General features: G+C 50.5%; 8 protein-coding genes across 8 annotated transcripts; 2 read left to right on the forward strand and 6 right to left on the reverse strand.

Moving 5' to 3' along the window:
- Positions 1–1,807: 1,807 nt before the first annotated feature.
- FIBRA_01724 (uncharacterized protein) lies at positions 1,808–3,672 on the reverse strand (the record flags this gene model as incomplete). Its single annotated transcript, XM_012323595.1, has 7 exons — positions 1,808–1,977; positions 2,042–2,428; positions 2,482–2,671; positions 2,727–2,885; positions 2,940–3,025; positions 3,079–3,131; positions 3,185–3,672. The coding sequence occupies 7 exons, from the start codon at positions 3,670–3,672 to the stop codon at positions 1,808–1,810; spliced, it is 1,533 nt and encodes a 510-aa protein (XP_012178985.1).
- Positions 3,673–5,408: 1,736 nt separating this feature from the next.
- Positions 5,409–6,370, forward strand: FIBRA_01725 (uncharacterized protein; the record flags this gene model as incomplete). The annotated part of the gene is made up of 9 exons (XM_012323596.1): positions 5,409–5,438; positions 5,490–5,517; positions 5,577–5,602; positions 5,662–5,725; positions 5,794–5,807; positions 5,863–6,034; positions 6,092–6,157; positions 6,219–6,256; positions 6,311–6,370. The coding sequence occupies 9 exons, from the start codon at positions 5,409–5,411 to the stop codon at positions 6,368–6,370; spliced, it is 498 nt and encodes a 165-aa protein (XP_012178986.1).
- Positions 6,371–7,030: 660 nt separating this feature from the next.
- Positions 7,031–7,958, reverse strand: FIBRA_01726 (uncharacterized protein; the record flags this gene model as incomplete). Its single annotated transcript, XM_012323597.1, has 6 exons — positions 7,031–7,055; positions 7,106–7,407; positions 7,459–7,552; positions 7,604–7,677; positions 7,738–7,803; positions 7,869–7,958. 6 exons carry the CDS (start codon positions 7,956–7,958, stop codon positions 7,031–7,033), a joined length of 651 nt encoding a protein of 216 aa, XP_012178987.1.
- Positions 7,959–8,414: 456 nt separating this feature from the next.
- On the reverse strand, positions 8,415–9,974 carry FIBRA_01727 (uncharacterized protein; the record flags this gene model as incomplete). The annotated part of the gene is made up of 6 exons (XM_012323598.1): positions 8,415–8,674; positions 8,734–8,745; positions 8,796–9,256; positions 9,309–9,380; positions 9,431–9,600; positions 9,657–9,974. The coding sequence occupies 6 exons, from the start codon at positions 9,972–9,974 to the stop codon at positions 8,415–8,417; spliced, it is 1,293 nt and encodes a 430-aa protein (XP_012178988.1).
- Positions 9,975–10,718: 744 nt separating this feature from the next.
- FIBRA_01728 (uncharacterized protein) lies at positions 10,719–14,486 on the reverse strand (the record flags this gene model as incomplete). Its single annotated transcript, XM_012323599.1, has 9 exons — positions 10,719–10,921; positions 10,989–11,397; positions 11,448–11,809; positions 12,786–13,172; positions 13,236–13,425; positions 13,483–13,641; positions 13,694–13,779; positions 13,830–13,882; positions 13,933–14,486. The coding sequence occupies 9 exons, from the start codon at positions 14,484–14,486 to the stop codon at positions 10,719–10,721; spliced, it is 2,403 nt and encodes an 800-aa protein (XP_012178989.1).
- A 3,038-nt stretch (positions 14,487–17,524) lies between these two features.
- Positions 17,525–18,508, forward strand: FIBRA_01729 (uncharacterized protein; the record flags this gene model as incomplete). The annotated part of the gene is made up of 4 exons (XM_012323600.1): positions 17,525–17,554; positions 17,608–17,664; positions 17,805–17,984; positions 18,047–18,508. 4 exons carry the CDS (start codon positions 17,525–17,527, stop codon positions 18,506–18,508), a joined length of 729 nt encoding a protein of 242 aa, XP_012178990.1.
- A 91-nt stretch (positions 18,509–18,599) lies between these two features.
- Positions 18,600–21,148, reverse strand: FIBRA_01730 (uncharacterized protein; the record flags this gene model as incomplete). The annotated part of the gene is made up of 11 exons (XM_012323601.1): positions 18,600–18,816; positions 18,868–19,227; positions 19,287–19,402; positions 19,467–19,582; positions 19,646–19,976; positions 20,025–20,171; positions 20,220–20,325; positions 20,377–20,464; positions 20,515–20,711; positions 20,774–20,876; positions 20,935–21,148. The coding sequence occupies 11 exons, from the start codon at positions 21,146–21,148 to the stop codon at positions 18,600–18,602; spliced, it is 1,995 nt and encodes a 664-aa protein (XP_012178991.1).
- A 272-nt stretch (positions 21,149–21,420) lies between these two features.
- On the reverse strand, positions 21,421–21,697 carry FIBRA_01731 (uncharacterized protein; the record flags this gene model as incomplete). The annotated part of the gene is made up of 2 exons (XM_012323602.1): positions 21,421–21,553; positions 21,627–21,697. 2 exons carry the CDS (start codon positions 21,695–21,697, stop codon positions 21,421–21,423), a joined length of 204 nt encoding a protein of 67 aa, XP_012178992.1.
- Between the last annotated feature and the right edge of the window lie 287 nt (positions 21,698–21,984).

Consider the following 21,984-nt stretch of genomic DNA (forward strand, 5'->3'; position numbering starts at 1 on the left):
ACAGCACGGACACGCGCGCCAGCTCCGCGACGTGCGGCGGCGCGTCGCACAGGCGCTGCGTCCCACCCGCGACGGTGCGCACACGGGCGTAGGCAGCGGCGATTGCGAGGCAGCGGCGCAGAGAGCCGACGGACGCGGCGGCAGAGTGAATGCGCGTTATGTTGAGCACCGCGGCGATGTGCTGCACGCCGGAGCCGGGTGCGCCGAGAAGGTGGGCCTGCGCACCCTCGATTGCCAGCTCAGCGGTGGGCAGGGCGTGCGTGCCAATTTTGTTCTTGAGGCGGTGCACGAAGATGTAGTTGCTGTTGGATGGCGGCCGGGGAGCGGCCGGGGATCGGAGAAGGGGGAGGCGCAGTGGGACGAGGAAGAGCGAGAGTGCGCGTGAGCCTGCGGACGGCGGTCCTGTCCGCGCCAACGCGAGTGCTATGTCGCTGTCTGTAGCACTTGAGAACCATTTGAAGCCATCGAGAGTATATTTAGGTCCGAAGGGGCTCGGGGCGGTGCTGTCTGGAGCAGGTGTCGCTACTGTCTCGGTGAGGGAGACGTCGGAGCCTCCGGGACGCTGTGACGGTGGAGGTGATTTAGTGTGTAAGAATGATGCTACTAGATGTTCACACTTCGGTCATCCACTGCCCTGCGGTGAACGCGGTGGACGGATCGCGACTAAGAGAAACGGGACTCAATTTGATTTGGAGAGAGTGACGAGGAGGTGGAGTGACCTAATTAGACGGGGGAGGATGTCTCGCTTCGCCTCGGGAGTTCCAAGGAGCTCGAGCACTTGGACAAGACATCAAAAATCTGACATTTATCCAACATGGGATTGGTCGGGGAGCTTACCACGGGCAGCCCCATCAGTCATACTCATCGGACAGTCGATCTGATGCAGCGCAGCGTATATTGCAACGGGGATGCCTCACTTGAGATAAATAATATGCGCACCAGCTGAGAGTCGCCGATGGCCATCAGGATCTTTGCAAAGCCGTGAATACGGCTGTGTTCCTTGTGTTGCCGCTCGTAAAAGATCCCAATGATGCCCTCTCGCTGAAACAGGGCCTTGATTCCGCGCCACCCCTCAGACGTCTGCAGTTCGTCAACACGCCGGCCCCACTGGTCATATTGCACCAGACGAGGTGGATAGGTGACTTTACCTAGCTCCCGCATGGCTGTACCACACATCGTGTTCACAACATGAGCGCGGCTCACACGCTCGTATCGAGACGCACCTGGTATTCCTTCGCTTCCAAAGTGGTCCAGATCTTTCTCGACATTTTGCAGGACTTCGAGAGGCAACAAACGCTTCAAAAGGTTCGGCAGCACCGGGTCAGTTCGATACGGATGCCCCTCAGTGAAAGGTACCTGCGTCGGCGGCGGAAGATAAATATCGGCGAACAATGAAGAGAAAGATATAAAGATGACTTGCCGGTTGAAAACCTCTTTCAATGCGCATTTTAAAAATGTATACGGCAGGGTTGTATATAAGTAAGACCGTCCTACTCGAAGTTATGCTATTGGGATGCTCAAGCTGCTGCAGGACCGTGAGGACGACCTCTCGCGGAATTTGAATAATCTTAGTCCCGATCGCGATATTGCGATCGTTTCAACACCAGTTTCCAAAAATGATTAGAAATAGTGTATTGCAATATGAAAACCCTGCAACTGATCTGGCAAACTACGTGTTCGTGGCTACTCTGGCCCGCGAGATAAAGTAACTCGCGCAGCGAATAAATACGGCAGAGCTAGCCGCCGTGCAAATAAATGGCAATCGACATGAACAAAGGTGAAAAATTAATGGTAGAAAACAAGAGCTTCAAGAATCCCAAATGGCCCCAAAAGCCGGAATACCACGGCTCATCATCCCATACACGACCTTCTCCGTAATCGCCTGGTTGGAGATGATGACCACAGCCTCCGCATTGAACTCGCGCACCATTCGGTAGGTAAGCTTCACCAAGTCGGGCCGGCCATGCACTCGGGTGTCTATGAAATATGGATCGCCATCAGTGAAGTCATGATGCGTGTTCTGTTGTGTTCCTCGACGTACCGTAGATGGCAGATTGTGGCGCAGCTTCGAGCAACGAGTCCACCAATTTGTCACCGAACGTCTGGCGGACAGCCGGCGCCGTCCACAGCAGCTGGATCTCTGTGCGCTTCGCAAATACCACAGGCGCGATTGGTCCGATCCCACTCCCGGTGGCCACCATCACCACCCGACGGAACAGCGGTGTGACGCGCACGACGCCGAAGCAGGGGATGCCGCGGACCCAGATCTTGTCTGGTGGGTTGCCGATCTGACTCTTCGTCCAGTCGCCCGCCCTGGACACGACAGCAGAGTAGCCCTTCTTTCCGGGCTCGGAGATGGTAGCGAACGAATGCCACTCAAAGAGCGGATCCACCGACAGCCGTGTAAAGTGTCCAGGTTCGGTGTCAACTGTGCAGGGCCATTGTCAACCAATGCCAGGGAGAACAATCCACCCAACTCACCGTAATCAAAGTGCAGTCTGACACAGTGGTCTGAGAGTACCTCGGCACGCACGGGAACCTTGCGCAGCCGCAGCCATGGCAGTATGATGGAGGCCGTCAAGATTACAACCAGCCAAAATGACGCGGAATGCTTGATGGCGTGGTGCAGAGTCTCACCAGGAACGCGGTAATTGTTGATGAGCAAGATAACCTGTGGGAGATGTTTGTCGGTAAATGCTCAGCATGTCTTGGCAGTTTCTACATACCTGCGCCCACACTAAAGCAACTGCCGTCCAGCCGGCGAAGCGGTGAATCATCTCGAATGCATCATGATGCTTCACGCGGAATTCGGGATATGCAAAAACTACCATAGCGAGAAGGAGGACGAGGACAATGTATGAGATGGCCAGCGTTGGTGCAGTGATCTGTGCATGAAGTCTCAAAATGAGATGTCTACCATGCTGGGGAGGATGGCTTACATTCTCCTTGTCAATGAACTCTCTGGTTGCTTTGCCGACAAACAAAATCAGCCAGACTGTACCGCTGACTGCTGCTCCGGAGTGGACTGTGGGGCAGTGTCACCACGAATATACTCTATATCAGCAACAAGACACTCACTGCCACCGATAGAATAAACTCTAGCCAGAATACGACGTATCCACAGCGGCCAACTAAAATAATTCAATCTCATCAGTCTGACAGCCACAAATCAGGAGTGACTCACGTATTGGGAGCAAGACAGGCGACAGTGAAGAATGCATTGATCACATAATCTTGCCGCATGAGAATCGCAGTGAAGAGATTCGCGATGACAACCGTTCCAAGTTGATTCGCATTCGTGCCTTTGACGCAGTACCAGATGAACACCCCCATGTTTATCACGAAGATGATACCAAATAGCCTGCGATACAGTGACATGATCTGGAAACGCAAGTTCCGCACAATCCGGCCCTGCTTCTTGTCGGGGAGTGGGTCGTTCTCGAAACCCGCCCATATTTCGCCCTTCTCCTCTACGGAGGGTTTATCATCAGGTGTAGTGTCCGGGGCGTTGGAAATGATGAGGGACCGTCTAAGATCGACGAGCTTGGGCTTATCCAAGTGCACGGGCTCTAGGGGGGTAAGTTTCTCTACGCTCGAGGAAGAATCCGAAGTAGTGACCGGAGCCGGCTTCAGTCTCTCCACCTGGGAGATCGAAAGAGGACGACCAGGCATAGCTGGCAGCGAATCGAAGAAATTAGAAGAGTAAGGGGCGAATTCCAGGATTCGATGAAGAATCAGTACCGGACGTGGTCCTCTTTTATATAGAGAGCATTGTGCAGACTCCGAATGGCATAGTTGCGATCCCGACCGCTGGAGCGGTCTGTCGGTCTACAGGTGGCAATGATCAAGGTGACAGATACAGGTTCGAGACAGTGAGAAGAATCTGTCCAAGGTGCAAACCCTAAAATCCCCCAAACCAGAATTCGTGATATCGCTCGACTCCGACACGCCATTGCGACGCAATAGAGACTTGTGGCTCTTACCTCTATTTCTTTTGCAAATGCGACTGATGGTATCAGGGAGACTGCCTTACAGATTCACGAACCAATATAACACTGAAATGACCTACATATCGATGATCACTGAGCTAATCTTTGGATGAGAGACCAAATTCCATAAACGTACTCCAGGTTATCAGTTGCGCATCTACAAGCCTTCAGGCGACCAACACAGCCAGTAGGTAGACGTGCATCCTGACTAGGGCAATCCGGATACCAAGACGGGCCAAGAAATTGCAACATTCCGACCATCGCTAGCGTGCAGCTGAATGCACTGGTAACGTCGAATGCAGACGCCTTGGCAAGCGTATAGAGGGAAGTTAGACGAAAAATGTGCTAAAATCCTGACCACCCATAGCGCTGAGCGCCGATGGCACCCCGACAGACGTCAATCGGTCTCACCGACGTCCGGATCAATGTGTGCGGAATAGCGCAGAGTCCGAACACCCTGAAGGACGTTGATGGCTATGGTTACTTACAGCCTACAGATGCAGAACGAGACCAATCGATTTGAGGCTATTTGGAGGAGTTCTCTGCCGCAGTCGGACCGCTCGATGATGGCAAGCCTGCACAGTGCGCCACAGCCGCCCACAACACAACCGCTTCGGGCGGGTTTTAAGGAAAATCTTTGCACAAGTTGTTAGTACCACTATCACGATGCTCGGGTTGGCTGGCGCGACTACGTGTTGCGGCTTCTACCACTTGGCTCATATTCATAATTCAAGACTGACAATCTAGAGCGAGAGGCGATAAAGGGGAAGTATGAACACCGCACGCAAACGGGCGCGGAGGGTCGAATTATGTCCGACCGACACCGCAACATTGCTTCGGAGATAATTAATGTCCGTCGCACTAAGTCGTAGAATCAATGACAGGCGTCGAGTACATACCCACTTTGTCTAGCCGAAAAGCAGCAGAAAGACCACCGCAAAAATCTCCTAGCATTGCGTCGTAAGCCTCAGTAGCTGATCATTATCCTGTCGCAGCCACGGCGCTTTCAACGGTATACGTAGATGGTAGCTGGAATCCGATATGTGATTTGAGTGGAATAGTATCGGCCGGCGAGAATAGTGACAGGTTAATCCACACATTCTGATGCTGGGCAAGGTATCATCGCGATATCCACAGCATCAAGCTAATGTATCGGTTACGCAGGCATCATGTTCAGCGTCTCCAGAAGTCCGAATCGTATCGAGAACAAGTCAGAAGGAGTGCAACCAGCATCTGCCAGTGGAATCAATGCTGGAGTGCGAACTTGCTTGAAGGTGACGGCGGCCAGGTACGAGCTAACCATGGGCGCTTAGTCTCGAGATCCTCATGGACCACGTGATCGTGTCGCGCGCTTAGACGCGTGTGGTCCACCGTCCGAGTGACTCCGAGTACTGGCAGGACGATAACCAGGTCGCAGACATGGCAGCTTGTTTGCGCTTTACTCGACGTGTCAGTTTGCTTATAAGTGAAGGATTCAATGGCTTGAACTTTTTAATCTAGGTCTGGAAGTCGTTTGTAGACAACAAGGGTGTGTCCGAGTTGGTGCAGCGTCACTGCCAATACTATTCTGACGTGAACGGTGAATAGGCCATGATCAAGTATGCTTCCCGAACGTGAGCAATATGTTACAAGTATTCACGAAGTGAAGCTAAAGACCTACTGCATGTATTAGCTTAGAATCTTAGACGCAAAACCCGGCTCTGTTCAAGCGTCCCTGAAGATTGAGCCCTATAATCGTATGCGGACACATTTTGATGAAGTGACGAGGATGCTCATCCCTCGTTTGAAATGACGAACTGTCTAGTCAACAGAGTCGGGGTAAATCTGGAAACTCCATCGTATTCTGTTTGCCGCTAAATGTACCGTAACCTAGACTGTGCATGGGGGCCTTATCATGTCTCTCACTGACACTCTAGGGTCCCTTGCGGTGGCCTCCAAGGGGCAGTACATGACCGGCGTATCAGTTGATATCGGCACCTCCTTCGTCAAGCCGGCCGGTCGTACGGGTGATGAGCTGCGGGTCAGCGCCGTTGTGACGGGCATAGGTTTGTAGCTGACTCGATCGTCTATGTGTTTCCATGTGTATATGATATGGCTCTCAGGGAAATCGCTTGCATACACCCGTGTTGAGTTCTTCAATGCGTCTGGCCAGCTCGCGGCGTATGGACGTGGGTCTTGTCCTGTCCAGCCAAGCTTTTTCAGGCTGATTTTTCCACCCTTCATCAATAGATCATACAAAATACATCGGCAAATCTGCAGGCCATGAGGTACGTTCTCTTGGATCTTCTGTGGTCAAATAAGCCAATATTATGTTACTGCAGAACGATGTTAAGTTTTCCGAAGATGGAGAGACGCTCATCGAAGGCGAGGACGTTGACTAGAAGCTCTCTTCGCGCTCGTCATTATATCGTCACTCGTCGTTTTTGAGGGGTGGAACTATCTAGAGACTAGAATCGTGCTGTACGGGCATGCGGAACAGAGTACGTTCCTGCAAAAATGAAATTCAATCACACGCAAGCCCATGTTCTGAATCGAACGAGCCCTTAGGTTCCTATCGGTCGACCCACTTTGTTCCAAGTGCTTCAACACGGAGCTTTGAAGCTCGTACTACCTTCCATCGGTAGCAGGGGGATTCGAGAGCTAGTCTTGAGTAAAAGTTGCCGTACGGTTTACTGCTGTAGCAAGGGGCATCTTACACAAAGATTGGGGTCCTCACTTAAGTACATAGTGAATGCATACTCCATCCACGTCCAGTCTTCTCTGATGCTGATAGTGCCATATATTCCACTCCGAAGATTAAGTGCATAACATTCTACAGAAAACGTTCCACAACGTACGTCTACAACTTCATCGATGTGCGGTATTTCCCTGAGACTTGTAGTACGTGAGCGTCGTCTGATACGACATCCTATTAGCAGAGGACTCCATCCGGGTGCACTGAATGAAGTACGAGTGATACCATCCAAAAGCGGGCCATGCAGTATACTACCATGTTGTGCACTGCATTGGTGCATATGCTCATTTCTTACCCCAGACGTCTGTTAAATATCTCCGAATAATCGTTTCCTGGGTGCAAGGGATGAGAAGAAGATCTCCTAGGCCTAAATTTTGCTTACAGTGCATCGGGAGCCTCACTCATGATAGTAGGCCCTCCGGCCATCTCCCTAGCCCATACATCTCGCACGAACCAACCAATATGGCCAACAGCGCACCCTAAAAGATCCCCGGCTGCCGCTCGCCATGTGCCATTCAGCAGCCAAGCAAGACCAACAAGCGCTAGAGGGAGGTAAGATGCTGAGATCGTGATGAGGCCAAAGAGCGAGATTGGCGTTGACGGGTGGCGGCGTGACCATAGGTATATGGGCACAAATGCAAGAGGTGACGACAAGAAGGGGAGGTTTACAAGTGGAGAGAGAGCCTATAAAGTACGCGATCAATACCGAAAGAAATCCGGGAAAAGAGCGCGCACCAGGAGCATCAGGGAGGACAGGAATAGCAGCCAAAAGTAGTCAGCTTTCTTGTTGGCAAACGATGACTCTTCTAGCATCCGACTATATCTCATGCTATCCATTGATGAGTAACCTGGGTGAACAAACAGCTGTAGAATAACTCACAAGAAGAACATGTGGAATATAAAGTCTAGGGATATGGTCCCAAAGTAGAAGAACGTCGTGACCATCCGCCAAGGCTGTAGGAAGAATGAGTCCAATGGTTTATTGAGTATCGACAGGCACGTTGTGAAGCATACCTGTGAGTTGGTGAATGCTGTTGAAAAACTAAAGTACAGCTGTAGCGGCGTCACGAGCTGGCATTGCTGGTAGAGACAGGCATATGCAGTGAAGATGTAGTGGCTCAAGAAGGATGGTGTAACGTACTCACGACAGCTAAGCTCGTAAACACTGAGAGGGCGAGCCATGCTCGGGTGACAGGCGGTATTTGAGTAACCCAAGCCTCAATACCGACGGGCATTCTGAGTCTTCAAGCTTCAAGGACGGCGGAATAATGTGGAAGGGAGCCGGAATATTGCACCTCAAGCGCCTGTAACGTGTACAGTTGATGTCACTGAGCTTAGCCTTGAGTTTGAGCGCGTGGTGTCGTGACCCGGAGCTCCTTCCTCAGGCTTTATTACTATGATTGACTTGCTATGAGCTCAAATTTCAACGTCTTTATCTATAGATTGTGTCTCCTGTGCTTCTCCTCAAGACCTGAAAATACACCCTGGATCCCGCAGAATTTCCACATCGTAAGTACACGGGTCCGGGCAGAACAGTGACAGTGCTATGTGAGAATTTGATGAATGCATTTGCGCAAGCAGCCATGAGTTATGCCTAGTATTGTTCTGTTGTGACAGTTAAGCACACACAACCTAGTCCATTACATTCCTCAATCTACACTCCAGTCCTTACAGTACATTTGCTGCGTTACTCAAGCCACCTCTGCTATCGAGTTCTCAAGTCGAAACGCGGTCCTACTCCAACTACGAAGATGCTGGAAGTCCACTGATGATCCCTGTCTACGCAATCTGTCTAGGCCTTTCGTAGCCGAACGTACGGCTCTCTTCTCTTCTTTCTCTGCTATTTTTGTTCCTCTCCCCATGGATTCCAGACCCCTCTTCGCGATAATAATCAAAAGTACGACACTCGTCATTCCGGAAGACATCATTTGTGGAAAGAAACCAATGGAGTCTACCGTGCACAGGGTCAGTGCCTATGGAGGCTTTCTAGAAGACTGTTTGAAAACGTACCAAGCAAGACACCTGTGGCACGTCAGTATACGCCTGAGATGTTGGCGATCACTGACACTCACCATCGAAGCCTGGAGCGTCCGGCATCGCATTCCTCAGCTGTGGAATAACCAAAAGGACTGTGATAACAAAGAACAGGTACTGCAAGACTCTCTTCTCGTCTGTGGTCACCCAAGCCAGTACGATGAAACCCATTGTAGCATGTGTCAGCATCCAGCTTATGGCGAACAGCAACAACGTGAAAAATTTGGCTTCGCCTGGTCGCGTGATGTCTATCGTAATATCTCGACCGGGTTCATTCACATTGGTCGAGGTATTCATGTAGCTTGCTACATCACTAGGCGAGATGACAAAACTTGAGGTCAGCTTGAGGGTGGTTAAAGCACTCATGGTAATGGGCTCTTGGCTGTCGCTTGACATGATTCGCAATGTGCTGGTGAGTTGGTATGTGTCGAACGGGTACAGGCGAGCCTCGTGAACATCGAGGACATGGTCGCTATCAAATTGACATAAATTTTGGATTCTGCGGAGGCATCAGAAATGGGGACGGCGTTCACCTAAAAGTGCATACTAACCCGATTCGCTGGCCAGTCTTATTGACAATAGGAAACAAACCAGGGTCATAGGTAAAAGCAGCGGCGTCTCCACTATTCAATCGTAAGATCCACATGTGCAACTGTACGAAGAAGCGACTCACCTATCTACATAGACGTTCAGAGGTATGGATGGAAGACCACACGCAGTGCTCCCGTGTGTCCCCTCTGAACCAGCCAAGACGAAAGCCGACCCGCACCCGATAACGGTCCAACGAATCGTGACGGAGGGCTCATCGACATCTACGTCGACGTTGTCGCCCAATAGCACGATCTGTGACGTACGATCAGCTTCAGCTAGTATACGTCTGTTGCTTGATGTAGACTCACACCAGGATTGTTTACCGCGATACCATCTAGAAGCCCCTTGAAAGGTGGCTCGTCTGCATCCGATCCCACGAACGCACATGCAATCGACGATATGAATAGCAAGGAAAGCACAACTGCTATGCCGACTAGAAATGCCGGACCTAATGGTGTGATTCCTCCCCTCGTCACTATCGCTGAGCTTTTTGGCTTCCTAGGGTGGGTCTGTTTTCCTGGCCTCGTGCTGCCAGGTCTAGCATGTGTTGCGGGACTTATTGTCGATGCATTCGAGGATGCTCTGATAAGCCCCGTTGTCGAGAGAAAAGAGTGACGATCTGACATAGCAACGACGGTGCCGCCCACGTTCAAAAGAATGGCGGGGAGTGGGTGAGAGGGGGATAGTGAGTGCCCCCCAGTCTTTCTACATGATACCCAACAAGAATACAGGGAAGCGAAGGCTGTAGCTTCCCTCGCTGAGTCAAATCAGGCGTCGTAGGAGCAGCTCCGCTGAGAATTACCACACGACACTGCCAAATTGCGAATTGCGCCGCTCGTCTGTCGGGTTCAGGACTCTGACTCTCGCTTGTGGTATAAATCCGACTGCGCCCGGATAAGTGCCCAGGGCTTGCGCGAGGTCCTCAGGTAAGTACGTTGCGGCGTGGATAAACTCAGCGACGAACGTATTGCGGATTACCCTGGTCAATCATGTTTTCCCAGAAAGTAGCGAGGCCTCCATTGTACCCATGGTCTAAACGTAAATTCTTCGCCGCTCAAAATCCGATTCGAAGCCTTGGCCTTGCCAAGAACTTCTCCACCTCGCCGCCGGATTTGCTTGTCCTAAGTACTGTGTTCTGTGAGCGTAATTTGAGAAGTGATGCACAAGGCTACTGTATGTACTGGTGATACAATTATTCTGGGATTTATGACATACGTCGGTGAAGTAGCTACTAGATCGTATAGAATATCCTACTTAGAAGAATTTCTATATATGTCAGCTTACACACACAACCTACTATCAGAATGGATATATGTTCCATGGAAATATGCGTGATGATCAGCGCACCACATTTTACGGAGGTAGACGCCTTAATTGCTTAGAAGCTTTTCAAGCATGCGTATCTCTTCAAGAGGTCCACCTGCATCACCTTCTGGGCCCCAAACACTAAGCACGCAAGAGGCAAAGCTCAGAAATAACCGTGCAGCATCTTCAACGGTATTCTCCCGTGCGGTATCAGAATTTGTTACGGCTGCATTCCAAGTCGTCTTCGCCAATTCAAGAGCATGCATTCCTAGACCAATCCATATCGGATTAGCGAGCCGCATCGAAAACATGATATCGCACCAAAGACAACGCACCTATCTGAGGGTAGTTCGATGGATAAAGAAGAGCGTATAGTGCCAACAGTGTCCGCCCCACAGATAATGCTTGTTCGTACTCTCCCTCATGCGAAGCCTTACTGAAGACTTCCGATATACTGGGTAAATATGTTTCGTGAAGGAATACTACGAGGGTTTCAGGTAGTCTGCGAAAGAAATCGCGTTCCATAGGTAGTTTCGCCGCTCTGTCCGCGTCGCCCAGCGATAACGCACAAAGCTGTGATTCGAGTATAGCCAACTCTGCCGATCCCCGCGCGGGTGGTGGTGCCGGATCGAGATGCCCGGCCCAGGAACATAATGGACATGTGCATGTGAAGCCATAATTGAGCCGCAAGGCTTCTTGACGGGTATGGAGAGGTAATGCAGGATCCAAGTAAGGGATCGTGATCTATAGCATGAACTAGAAGCAAGGATAGATGATAACGAATGACAACATACCTCTTCGCCTTCCGCAATGTCACGCAAGGCAACAACTTCCATTTGCACAGACTCAAAAGGTGAAATGATATATTTGGCAACCGCGTTAGGTACGCAAGAATGATTGAAGAGCCTGCTGGCTAGAGGGTATATACCATGCCCGAAGGTATTCAAATGGGAATGGATGATGAAATTGTTGTTCCCGAACCGCGTATAAGCTTCTCGAGCCAAGTCATCCGTGACGCCGAGGAATTGGTCCTTTGGATTGAAAACTACTGGCAACTGGGGATCCGACAGGGACCCTTTCATAAGATCAAAAAATGTACCAAATCGACCGTCGCCAGGGTTCCAATGAGAAGAATCGCCACCGTACTGAGCAGCTTCTGCGAGAAGATGTGAGAGAAGGATCGCATCCACCTGGTCATGAGGCGATAAGGCTTGATACGCGGACGAAGCGGTATATGCAGGAAACGATTTGCAGACTTTTTTGTGATGCGCTTTCCACTGTTTTGTTTGACCTACCAGCAGCCAAATAGCACATGTAATATTCTTTCCAATAAATGGAGTATGATTGTACACACATTGTGTCCCACAATACCAATACGAGACGCAGCCTGTGCATTTCCGGAGTTGGACGTTTTCAGAGGCCAATCTATGACAAGTATCGCATCGGCGGCTCTTTTCCGACTGCAACAACGCGGTGGCAAGCGGCAGGGCGCGGAGAACCAGGGAACCAGGTTTAACTGTTATAGTAGCGACAGCCTTGTTTCTGGCAACCGGATGGGATTCAAGGTGAACTATGCTGAAGTCTGCAGCTGCCATGCAGGCCAGACTTTGTTAGCTACTAGGAATGAACTCAGATGGGGGCACGGATTTGCGGGAGGTAAACTGACGAGCCTGCCGCCTGTCTTGCCGCGCGCTAGTAGATTATCTAACTGATTGGAATTTGTTTGCAATCAGCTCATCTAAGCAATTCTTTACAACCATCGCAAATGTGAACATTCTAGTGAGATCTATATGTATGGTACATATAATGAATAATATCTAGTGAGTTTTATGTGAAGTACATGTAAGGCATTGCGACGTCGAGCCGCGTAAGGAGCGAAGAAATGAAGACATTCAAACTTCAGGAATCCCAGATTGCGCCGAACGCAGGTATGCCCCGGCTCATCATCCCGTACACGACCTTCTCCGTCAGGGGCTGATTTGAGATTATCACTACCGCCTCCGCATTGAACTCTCGCACCATGCGGTATGTAAGTTTGACGAGATCAGGTCGGCCATGCTCACGAGTATCTATTTGAAAAGCGTCCTCTTAGCCATTTGCCAGGGACAGGAACGAGGAATATAAGCACGAACCATAAATAACCGAACCAGGCGCCGCCTCCAAAAGGGAATCCACGAGTTTGTTGCCGAACGTCTTGCGAGCCGATGGTGCCGTCCATAGCAGCTGGATCTCAGTGCGCTTCGCGAAGACAACAGGCGCGATGGGGCCGATGCCACTGCCAGTAGCCACCATCACCACTCGGCGGAAAAGCGGGGTGACCCGCACAACACCGTAGCAGGGGATGCCCCGAATCCACAGCTTGTCTGGGGGGTTTCCAATCTGCTTTTTGGTCCAGTCGCCAGCTCTAGAAACGACAGCCGAGTAGCCCTTGGTTCCCGGTTCAGCGATCGTAGCAAACGAGTGCCATTCAAATAGAGGATCGAGTGACATGCGTGTGAAGTGTCCAGGTTGGGTGTCCACTATGGCAGATCCACCGCATTAGAGACGACTGACACAAGACGCACAAGAAGGACATTACTTACCGTAGTCGAAGTACAGGCGCACACAGTGATCCGATAGGATCTCAGCCCGCACAGGTACTTTCCGGAGCCGAAGCCAAGGCAGGACGATGGAACATGTAAAGATCACCACAAGCCAAAATGGAGCGGATGTGACCAAAGCGTGTCCCAACGATTCGTCATCTTGTTTATAGTCATTCGTCAACAGCACAAACTAGAATCCATTAAGCTCATGTCACAACTTGTCAGAGAACTTAACCGAACAACGTACCTGTGCCCACACGACAGCGACAGCAGTCCAGCCCGCAAAACGGTGAATCATTTCAAATGCGTCATGATGAGCCACACGGAACTTGGGATGTGCGAAACCAACCATGACAAGCAAAAGCGCAAGGATAACATAAGACAGAACTAACGTCGGAATGGTGGTCTAAAGAGTGACATTAGTGAATTAAATGATAGATATACAGGAATAAACTCACTCGCTGCTTATCGATGACTTCCCTTGTGGCTCGTCCAACAAACAACATAAGCCATACAGTGCCGCTCACACCAGCGCCAGAGTGAACTGAGGCAATCAAATGAGTATAATGCAAATAGAAACAGAACAAGACTCACTGCCACCAATAGAATATACTCGTGCAAGTATGCGACGAATCCACAGTGGCCAACTGGATAGCACGTTAGATATGGTTGATCATGTTGAAAAACGAAGACACACCTCTGGGGGGCAAGACAAGCGACTGCGAAGAAGGCGTTGATCACGTATTCTTGGCGCATGAGAATCGCAACAAAGAGATTCGCGACCACAACTGTACCCAGATCCTTAGCATTGGCGTCCGTGACGCAATACCAGATAAAGCAGGCCATATTGGCGACGAAGACGATGCCGAACAGCCTGCGATACAGAGACATGATTTGGAAGCGGAGGTTGCGAATCAGCTTTCCTTGTTGTTTTTCCGGTAGAACGTCGTTTTCGAATCCTTCCCAGATTTCGCCTTTCTCTTCGTGATCGCGTTTTTCATCTAGTGTGGTGTTGGAGGACGAATAGCTGGGGACATCGTGGACATTAACCGCGACCGGATCCTTGGCAATATCCGATCTATGCTGGACTCGATATGCCGCTAGCGGACGAACAAGATCCAATTGCGCCTCGCTAATGGACCGCCGACCAACGCCCATAGGGTCCTCAGACCCAGAGATACCCATCTCCGGTGCCTTCCCGCTACCTCCGGTAGGTGCAGCGCTATCCAGTGGAACGCTGTGTGTTGTCATGTCTGCGAGACAAGCTGGGAGACAAGCTGGTGAGACAATGAGTGAAGTGTAAGAAAGACGAAACGAACCTTGTGTAATGTAATGAAGAAGTTGAATCAGACAAGGGGACGCAGGATGACCAGCTTGAGGTGGTCCACAGATCTGGAAGTCTTTATATACGAAGCAAGCAGTAACTGGCGTGAAGTCCCACATGTGATTGCCGCACAGAGAAGCTGGTAGTGAAAGGAGCGTCAAGAGGCGTTACAGTGTTTTCCTGCAAAAGTGTGACATAGAGTCGAACCAACTTCTATCCATATGGAGATTACAGGATCTGTCGCCGGAGGTTCCGCGAGGAATAGATCTTATCGTCAAGCTATTTTCCGGCTCCTGCAGTGCGGAGGTGATTGTATACCAGCGCGGGATGCTCGCTAGACGTAAGGTGCACGTTGAGGAAGACACGGTCCAGAAGCTAGGCACCTTGCTACGACAGTATGTCAAGCGACAATAGCAGATTGGCAGAAATCTGCCCAAGTCCACGAAGTCCATCAGGCAATAGCCCAGGAAGTTGTGGGCGTGAGTATACAACATTCTAAACACAACGTCAGCTTAGAAGTCCTATGCTGGAGACAGACAAACTTCACACACGGGCCAGCGCTGAAGCAGAAGAACTGCACTGATAGAACTTATCGAGATCTCGCCAACTGTTGCGGTACCGAGCTTGTGTACAGGGGCTCGATGGCCCGGCCCACCCGTCAACATACTGCGGTAGCTATGTGATACGCCCGCCTGGAATCCTGCTGCCCTCGTCGAAGCTGCCGCCGCATGGTGCAAACATTTACAGCTCGAGTTTCCTCCTGGAGGAGAAAAGACTCCGACGGCCAGCCATACGGTGAGCAATTCCGATAGAAGTTCTCCATTTGTTTCATCCCCATTTCGCAATGCGGCGCAATGTGCACATGGATGAGCCTCAGTGCGCTTCGGTACCACCGTACTCCTGCCGAATTCGGATTTCTGCTGATATCAGTACATTCTGAACTCCATTCTCCGGGAAAAACACACCTCATGTGAAAACAGCTCACGGAAATATGGTCCCGCGCGTACATTCTAAGCTCAAAGAACCAACGATAGGATAGCGTCGTAGTGTTGTCAACAATGTCATTGTCCAGTAAGTTGGTGTGCAAGACGTCGGCTCCGCCGTGAGAAAAAATGATGTTCGCTGTGATGTGCTGTCGGGGGTAACTTAGCTTGAGTTATCTTATCTGATAAGTAAGTAACCGAAATTAAGTGTTTCTCGAGATGTAGTAGTCGGGCTGCTCGACGAGTCAATTTCAGTTTAGTTCTCGACGTCGCCTCTACATCGCCCTGTACTGTCAGTTTATCCCTCCGGCTCTACTGTCACTCCCTACCTGAGATCCGCCTACTACCCTGTCGTTTTCCACGGGTCTGCACTTCTACTGCTTCCGACGTGTACTATGTCCGACACTGTCAGTGCTACGCGATTCAACGACATAACGGAAAGCACGCCGCTTGCGTCTTTCAGCATCTGTGGCTGCTCCGCCGACTGTCAAGTATGGATTTTAACAGAGTCATGGAACCCTCCATGCAGAATCCATGTGCGGAGGTCGTTTGAATCGCATCATAGTATGTTCTGGCTACTTTGTTCATATCTTCTGCCTCTACGAATTAAGTCGCCATCACAGACAGGCAAGCGCTCTCCTTTTTGTTGAACCATCGGCTGTCTAAAGTTGTCACAAGTTTAGGGTGCTTGAGTCGGTTCAATCTTCGCGTGGAACATGATGATCCATACGAGGCAAAGACCTAAGCTTGAAGGGACAACTCTCGCCTCGTCCAGAAGGAACTGGTGCATTCACGCCCTCGGCGAGGCCTGGTGAAGACTACATATTTTCCGAATTCGCCCCTCACTCACTACTGCGCTTAGCACCCCGCTTCAACCAGCCCCGACCATAACACGTTCTGTTGGCGAAATCATTACGTAGACCCCATTTCAGGTGGCCTATTGTGACTTCAACAGCCGTCTACAAATGGAGTTATGTACCTCCGATTTGATACAGGTGAGAAGAATACCAGAGTTACTGACGTAGGACTTGGTCACACCCCGAAATCATTCGGAAATCCTTGGCCCCCATGCACGGTCCGCTGGCAGCGGCGTCGCCGCTTTGGATTCAAACATCATTGAATCCCACAGATATTCCGAATGTGACACAGCCATAGGACATTCGCCCCAAAGTGAGTCCTAATATGCGTATATCTCCATTAGGTCCAAAACACAGGTAACATGGACACCTGAGTGCCACGATGCGTGATTTGCGCGTAATGCTCGCGGTGAAGTACATCCAAGAACGGTCTCCGGGAGGCTTGTGTTGTTAACCATCTCTTGCCTTAGAAGCTCGCCGGATCTGCTGGTACTCGGTCTTGGTTCTGAATGGTCTGTGTGCATGCCTATGTTTATGTTTTGAGGGTTTCGTAACAGCCCGGAATGACAGGTCGTTGTATCTGCTACCCCAATTAATTCTAGGATACGGTATTTTAAACCGGAAAGGATTCGGATGGGGGCAGAACAAACGGTAATGAAGGGCGCCATGCCTGCTGTTGGCGCCGTACAGGAATATGATGTAGAACATCTATGGATCGGTAAAACACACATACGGGACTTTGCAAATTCCCTCACTCCAACTATTTACATAACAGATGGGCCAGGTTGGAAATTTGTTAGGAATCGGGGCAAACCCGAGTCGGTGGCATCACGTGTGTCTCAAATCGCGCTTTCTACTCGCGACTCTGACGGCTCGATTTCTTCTCTCCGCCTCCACAATCTCCGTGACTCGTGAAGTCTCACTGAGGCCACGCAAAGTATCCAACTCTAGGATAGTACTTCTGAGGTTGATAATGTCTGCATTAGAAGAAATGCATCCAGTTGTATGTCGAGAGCTGCGTATGTTGTGCAAACCATCCGCGTCGCAGCAACGAATAGAACAATGTTCTATGGATCTGTGCTTTGTAGCTCTTGCTATACGGTACGGAGATCTTACCTTTTCAGAATGATCTCTGACCAAGGGGTTTGCCCCACTGTATGGTGAACGTGAACAGGACAGGATACTTATTTGATGCCCTTTCTTCACAGAAGTTGAAACGTCCTCCTGTGAATACGTTCGACGCATTGCTTGTCAGATTAGAGCAGGTAAGTCCCCCCGATAATGATCATGTATATGTTCTTCTAGTGGTTATGTATGTGTCAAGTGTTGCGCGTGTAGGACGCCGCTGAATCCACTCACTGCTATTTGCAACTACTTGATTTGATATACTGAATAGACTACGCAGCTCTTCCCGAGTTTCAACTCCGTGATCCTAGTGCAGGAGGCGATCTCCGAGCAATTCTTTTTTGTTAACCTGGACGATTTGAAAAAGCGATGCGGATTATCCGATTGCAGTGTGCGCGAAGATCTCAATGATCGTCATCAGTGGCCACTCTTCATCCAGCTTCGTGAAACTCCCACACTGGTCGGTACCGCTCGCATCTCCATCATGGCGCTTCTGACATCCCGTACCCCCACTGGCACTAGTTATGGCCCCCTCCAAAACGCCTATCACAAGTCCTCTCCGAATTACTTCGCTACGGAGAGGAGGGAGCATCAGCGCACCGTGGCGCTGCGATCTTGTCGTTAGACAGCACAGATGCGGTGCCGCTCGCAGCATTCCTGCTCGACTACCCGGTTGCCTATGTACCGGCTTCAGCGGACCAGACCTCCTTCCTGGCAGATGTCTCGCTTGATGTTTACGAATGCGTTTTCCGTCCGGGAGTCGTCGAGGCTCAGCGGCTCAGCTTGACAAACGGGGAACATATCGTCATGAAATTTTCGTGTCCGTCCGCGATTTACAGTGCGGAAGAGGTCGGGGAGCTCTCCGCTCCGAAACTCACGCAGCGACTCAGTGACAAGTTCGGCAATCGACTGAGGGAGGCAGGTCTTCCCGATAGTTTTCTCATACGGCATACGACACAGGTGCATGACAGAGTTTCGCTCTGAACAACGATTACATGTAGCGCAATCGTCAGATTACAGTAGTGACAATGCAAGTATGTAAACACAAGCGTATTAATATCGTGCGGATATCCATTTATTCTACATCAATGTTGATGATTTTAATGTCATCATACGGCTTATCCAGCTTATTCGTCTTGACATTCTCTATCGCATGAACAACTTCCAGCCCGGACAAAACTCGGCCGAAGATGGTGTGTTTCTTGTCCAGCCAAGGGGTTGCAGTCGTAGTAATGAAGAATTGCGATCCATTCGTACCTGGCCCAGCATTAGCCATGCTGACCGTATACGGCCTGGATGGTGCTAGTCAGAAACGTGTACATTTCACGCCGCTGCCGACTCACCTATCGTGTTTCAAGTCGTCCGAAAACTCGTCCTCAAATTCCCTACCCCAAATCGACATCCCCCCAGTTCCGTCGCCCAGCGGGTCGCCTGTCTGGATCATGAACTTCGGGATTACTCGGTGAAAAATGATCCCCTCGAAATAGCCGCTCCGCGCGTGGCCCACGAAGTTCTCCACGGCTTTCGGTGCTTGCTGAGGGAAGAGCCTCATATGCATGTCACCCAAGGTCGTATGAATAGTTGCGGCATTCGCCAGCGGAGATGGACCGCCCATACCCAGCGCCGGAGTGGATGACGCAATTGTCTGCTCCTCGCGGGTAGGCCGCTCGTTAAAAATATCACGATCCCCGGACTTATCATCCCTGTCAAGCCAAAGATGGTGTCAATACCCCCGTCAGGTAGAGTATTAATATCCACGCACTCTGGTTCGGAGCGGGTGAACAAGTAGAATCGCTGACGCTTGTAACCAGTGGAGACAAGTGTTGGATCTCTGACAGCTTTCTCCGCTAGTAAAGGATTAGAGGAAGCGGCAGCGGCCTACGCGGAGAAAATGTCAGGCTCCAGTGCGAACATCTGAAAAGTCATGACAAAGAAGGCGTACCGCAGTCGTCAAGCCCCTCCTTGCGGGAGCTCCCTGGTACAGGGTCAGGTTCATCCACCGTACAGTCTCGTCCTTTCCCAGTAGTCTAACAACTCGATTCGTGACAGTGTTGACAACTAATATTCACATTTACGTTAGCTACAGCTATCCAAGTAACATGTTTTACTGGTGCGACCCACCTTTTATTCCCAATAGAGTGGGATAGATCACGAATGCACCGCTCTCGTCCCAGATTGCATTGCACCATCGGCCAGGTACACTTCCATCAGGACCTGGAAGTTCAAGCTCTCGCTCTGCCGCCAAACGCCGACCAAATTCCATATCCTCAACCTTGTATATCGCAGTGCCGGCTTGTTGCATCTCCTGGATCGCTGATAACGACTCATCATATTTACGTGTTAGCTTGCCGGTCAAGAAGGAGAAGATGCGGATCTGGCGGTCAGGAAGCGAGAAGGTGACGAAAGAGGAAGAATCTGGCGAAAGTGTGACGCATGTTGGTGTGGATTTTGACTGTGAAGAAATGAGCAAGCGATCACCGGGAAAATGAAAAGAAAGGACCTTTTTGAACTCGTAGAGATCAGTAGTACTTTTGAATGTCCATAGGCGAGCCACATCTTTTGGCACCTCGAATGGCTCAGACGGTCGCCAATATTCGAGGAATCCACCTTCATCTGCGGATACGACTGTATCATATCTATCGCTATACTAAGTAAACGATGAGTGAACGTTTCGGACATCACCAGGTATACACACCGTCATTATATGTACTGGGAACCGGTGCAATTTATCAATTGTCTCCAGCGGCTTTCCGTCACCTCGGCCGTCATAGAGGCGAATCGTACCGGTGTCTCGTTCTGAGCTACAACATCATTAACCCAGCCAAATTTCTCTCCTTGAACTTTGTACTTACACTGCCAATATCCCACGCGCCTGCCCCCGTTTATGAACCCAACAACATGCATGGGGTGTGAATCCCAACTTTATCATGTTGATCATATCTAACAACACGTGAGAGGGAGGAACTTCTTATTCGCAGGGATGCACGTACCGAAGTTTATGACATCAAAGACTTTGGCGGTGCCGTCCTCTGCAACACTTGCGAACAGCTGACCATCTGCACTTGCAGACACACTTGTAACTGGTGCAAGGTGGGCACGGTAATGTTTCACAAACTCAATGCCTTGTTCTTGCTTTTTCCATAACTTCAAATGGCCGTCGACGGAGGTAGTGATGAGGAAGTCGGTTCTAAGTTGGATAGGCTGAGTATAGCGCGTCCGTGCACGACGGGTAAAGCTGTCGAGACACACCTAGTCATGACGCAGAAATTGATGATATCCCTATGCATAAAACTCTTGTAATATCGATCTGCACCAGGCAAATGGTCGAGATATAGCTTCTCGTGCGGGAGCACTGCAGAGAGCAGGCCGATAAGCAGCCGTGCTCATTTCTCCGTGAATTTGGAGCATACCTTTGCGTTTCTTCTTCGCTGCACCGTTCCCGTTGGCCTCTGCGGGCAGGGGCATTGGGCCAACATCATCATCGTCTTCATCATCATCCTCGTGAACCTGACCAGCCATCGCGACTTCTCTGTCCTCGGTCTTCATTGGTTCATCCTCTGCGACATCTTGCCCATTGCGCGACCTTTTCCCGAGGACAGATGAGTCTTGCTCATTTTCTGACATTGGCTGTATATGTGGTCTGGTGGCAAGAGGTGTCGAGAGAATACAGAGAGAGCAAGCTCTAGAATGAGCGGGCCCTTGGGTGGATCACGGACAAACTAGGTGGCGATCAATACGGTCACTGAGTGGCCCGGTTTGGGAGCTCGAATCTCCCGGCGCTAACTATATCGTAGGACTCCCTTGCACTCCGGTTGAGACTCAAAGCTGCCAGCTTCCAACTTCGCATATGTCCAGAAGAAACAGTCCTACATATGACAGAGAGAAAAAAGCAAAAGCTACATGAGTATACAATCGTCCTTCTCTTCCCCTTCCGCTAAGATCGCTCTCTCTTCCTCGGTCAAGACGAAACCCTTTCTGGCACGCTCCTCAATAGCTCGTCGTCTGCTTTGGCGCTCTGCCTTAGCACGACTAGCAGTCGTAAGTATGTGATACAATTAAAGAATTAGATTGAGCATATGATGCGTATTAGGCCGAGGCGAACAATGGCGGGGGGACGAATGGCAGGCGATTTGGTTTACAAGTAGCCGGGGGTGAGGATGGTGGCGGAGTCATGGATGAAGATTGGGGCGAGTCATCAATCCGCGTGTTATTGATAGGCGGAGAAAATGGCGAAAGGCTGAGGCTCCGTGAGTGGTCACTGAAGACGAGGTAGAGAATGAGACTTACCGGTCGGTCTGTGAGAAAGGATTTGAACGGACGGACAATGTCGGCGTTTTGGCAGATACAGATAACTGAGCACCGCTAGACGTCCTAGACACTGTAGGTCGCGCTGCAATCGTGCTCGTATTCGCCACAGCTCTCTGGATAGCTGCCACGGCCACCGACGTAGCGGCAGGCGT

Source organism: Fibroporia radiculosa (assembly GCF_000313525.1).
Source record: "Fibroporia radiculosa TFFH 294 genomic supercontigs, scaffold860, whole genome shotgun sequence".
In the NCBI taxonomy this organism is placed as follows: domain Eukaryota; kingdom Fungi; phylum Basidiomycota; class Agaricomycetes; order Polyporales; family Fibroporiaceae; genus Fibroporia; species Fibroporia radiculosa.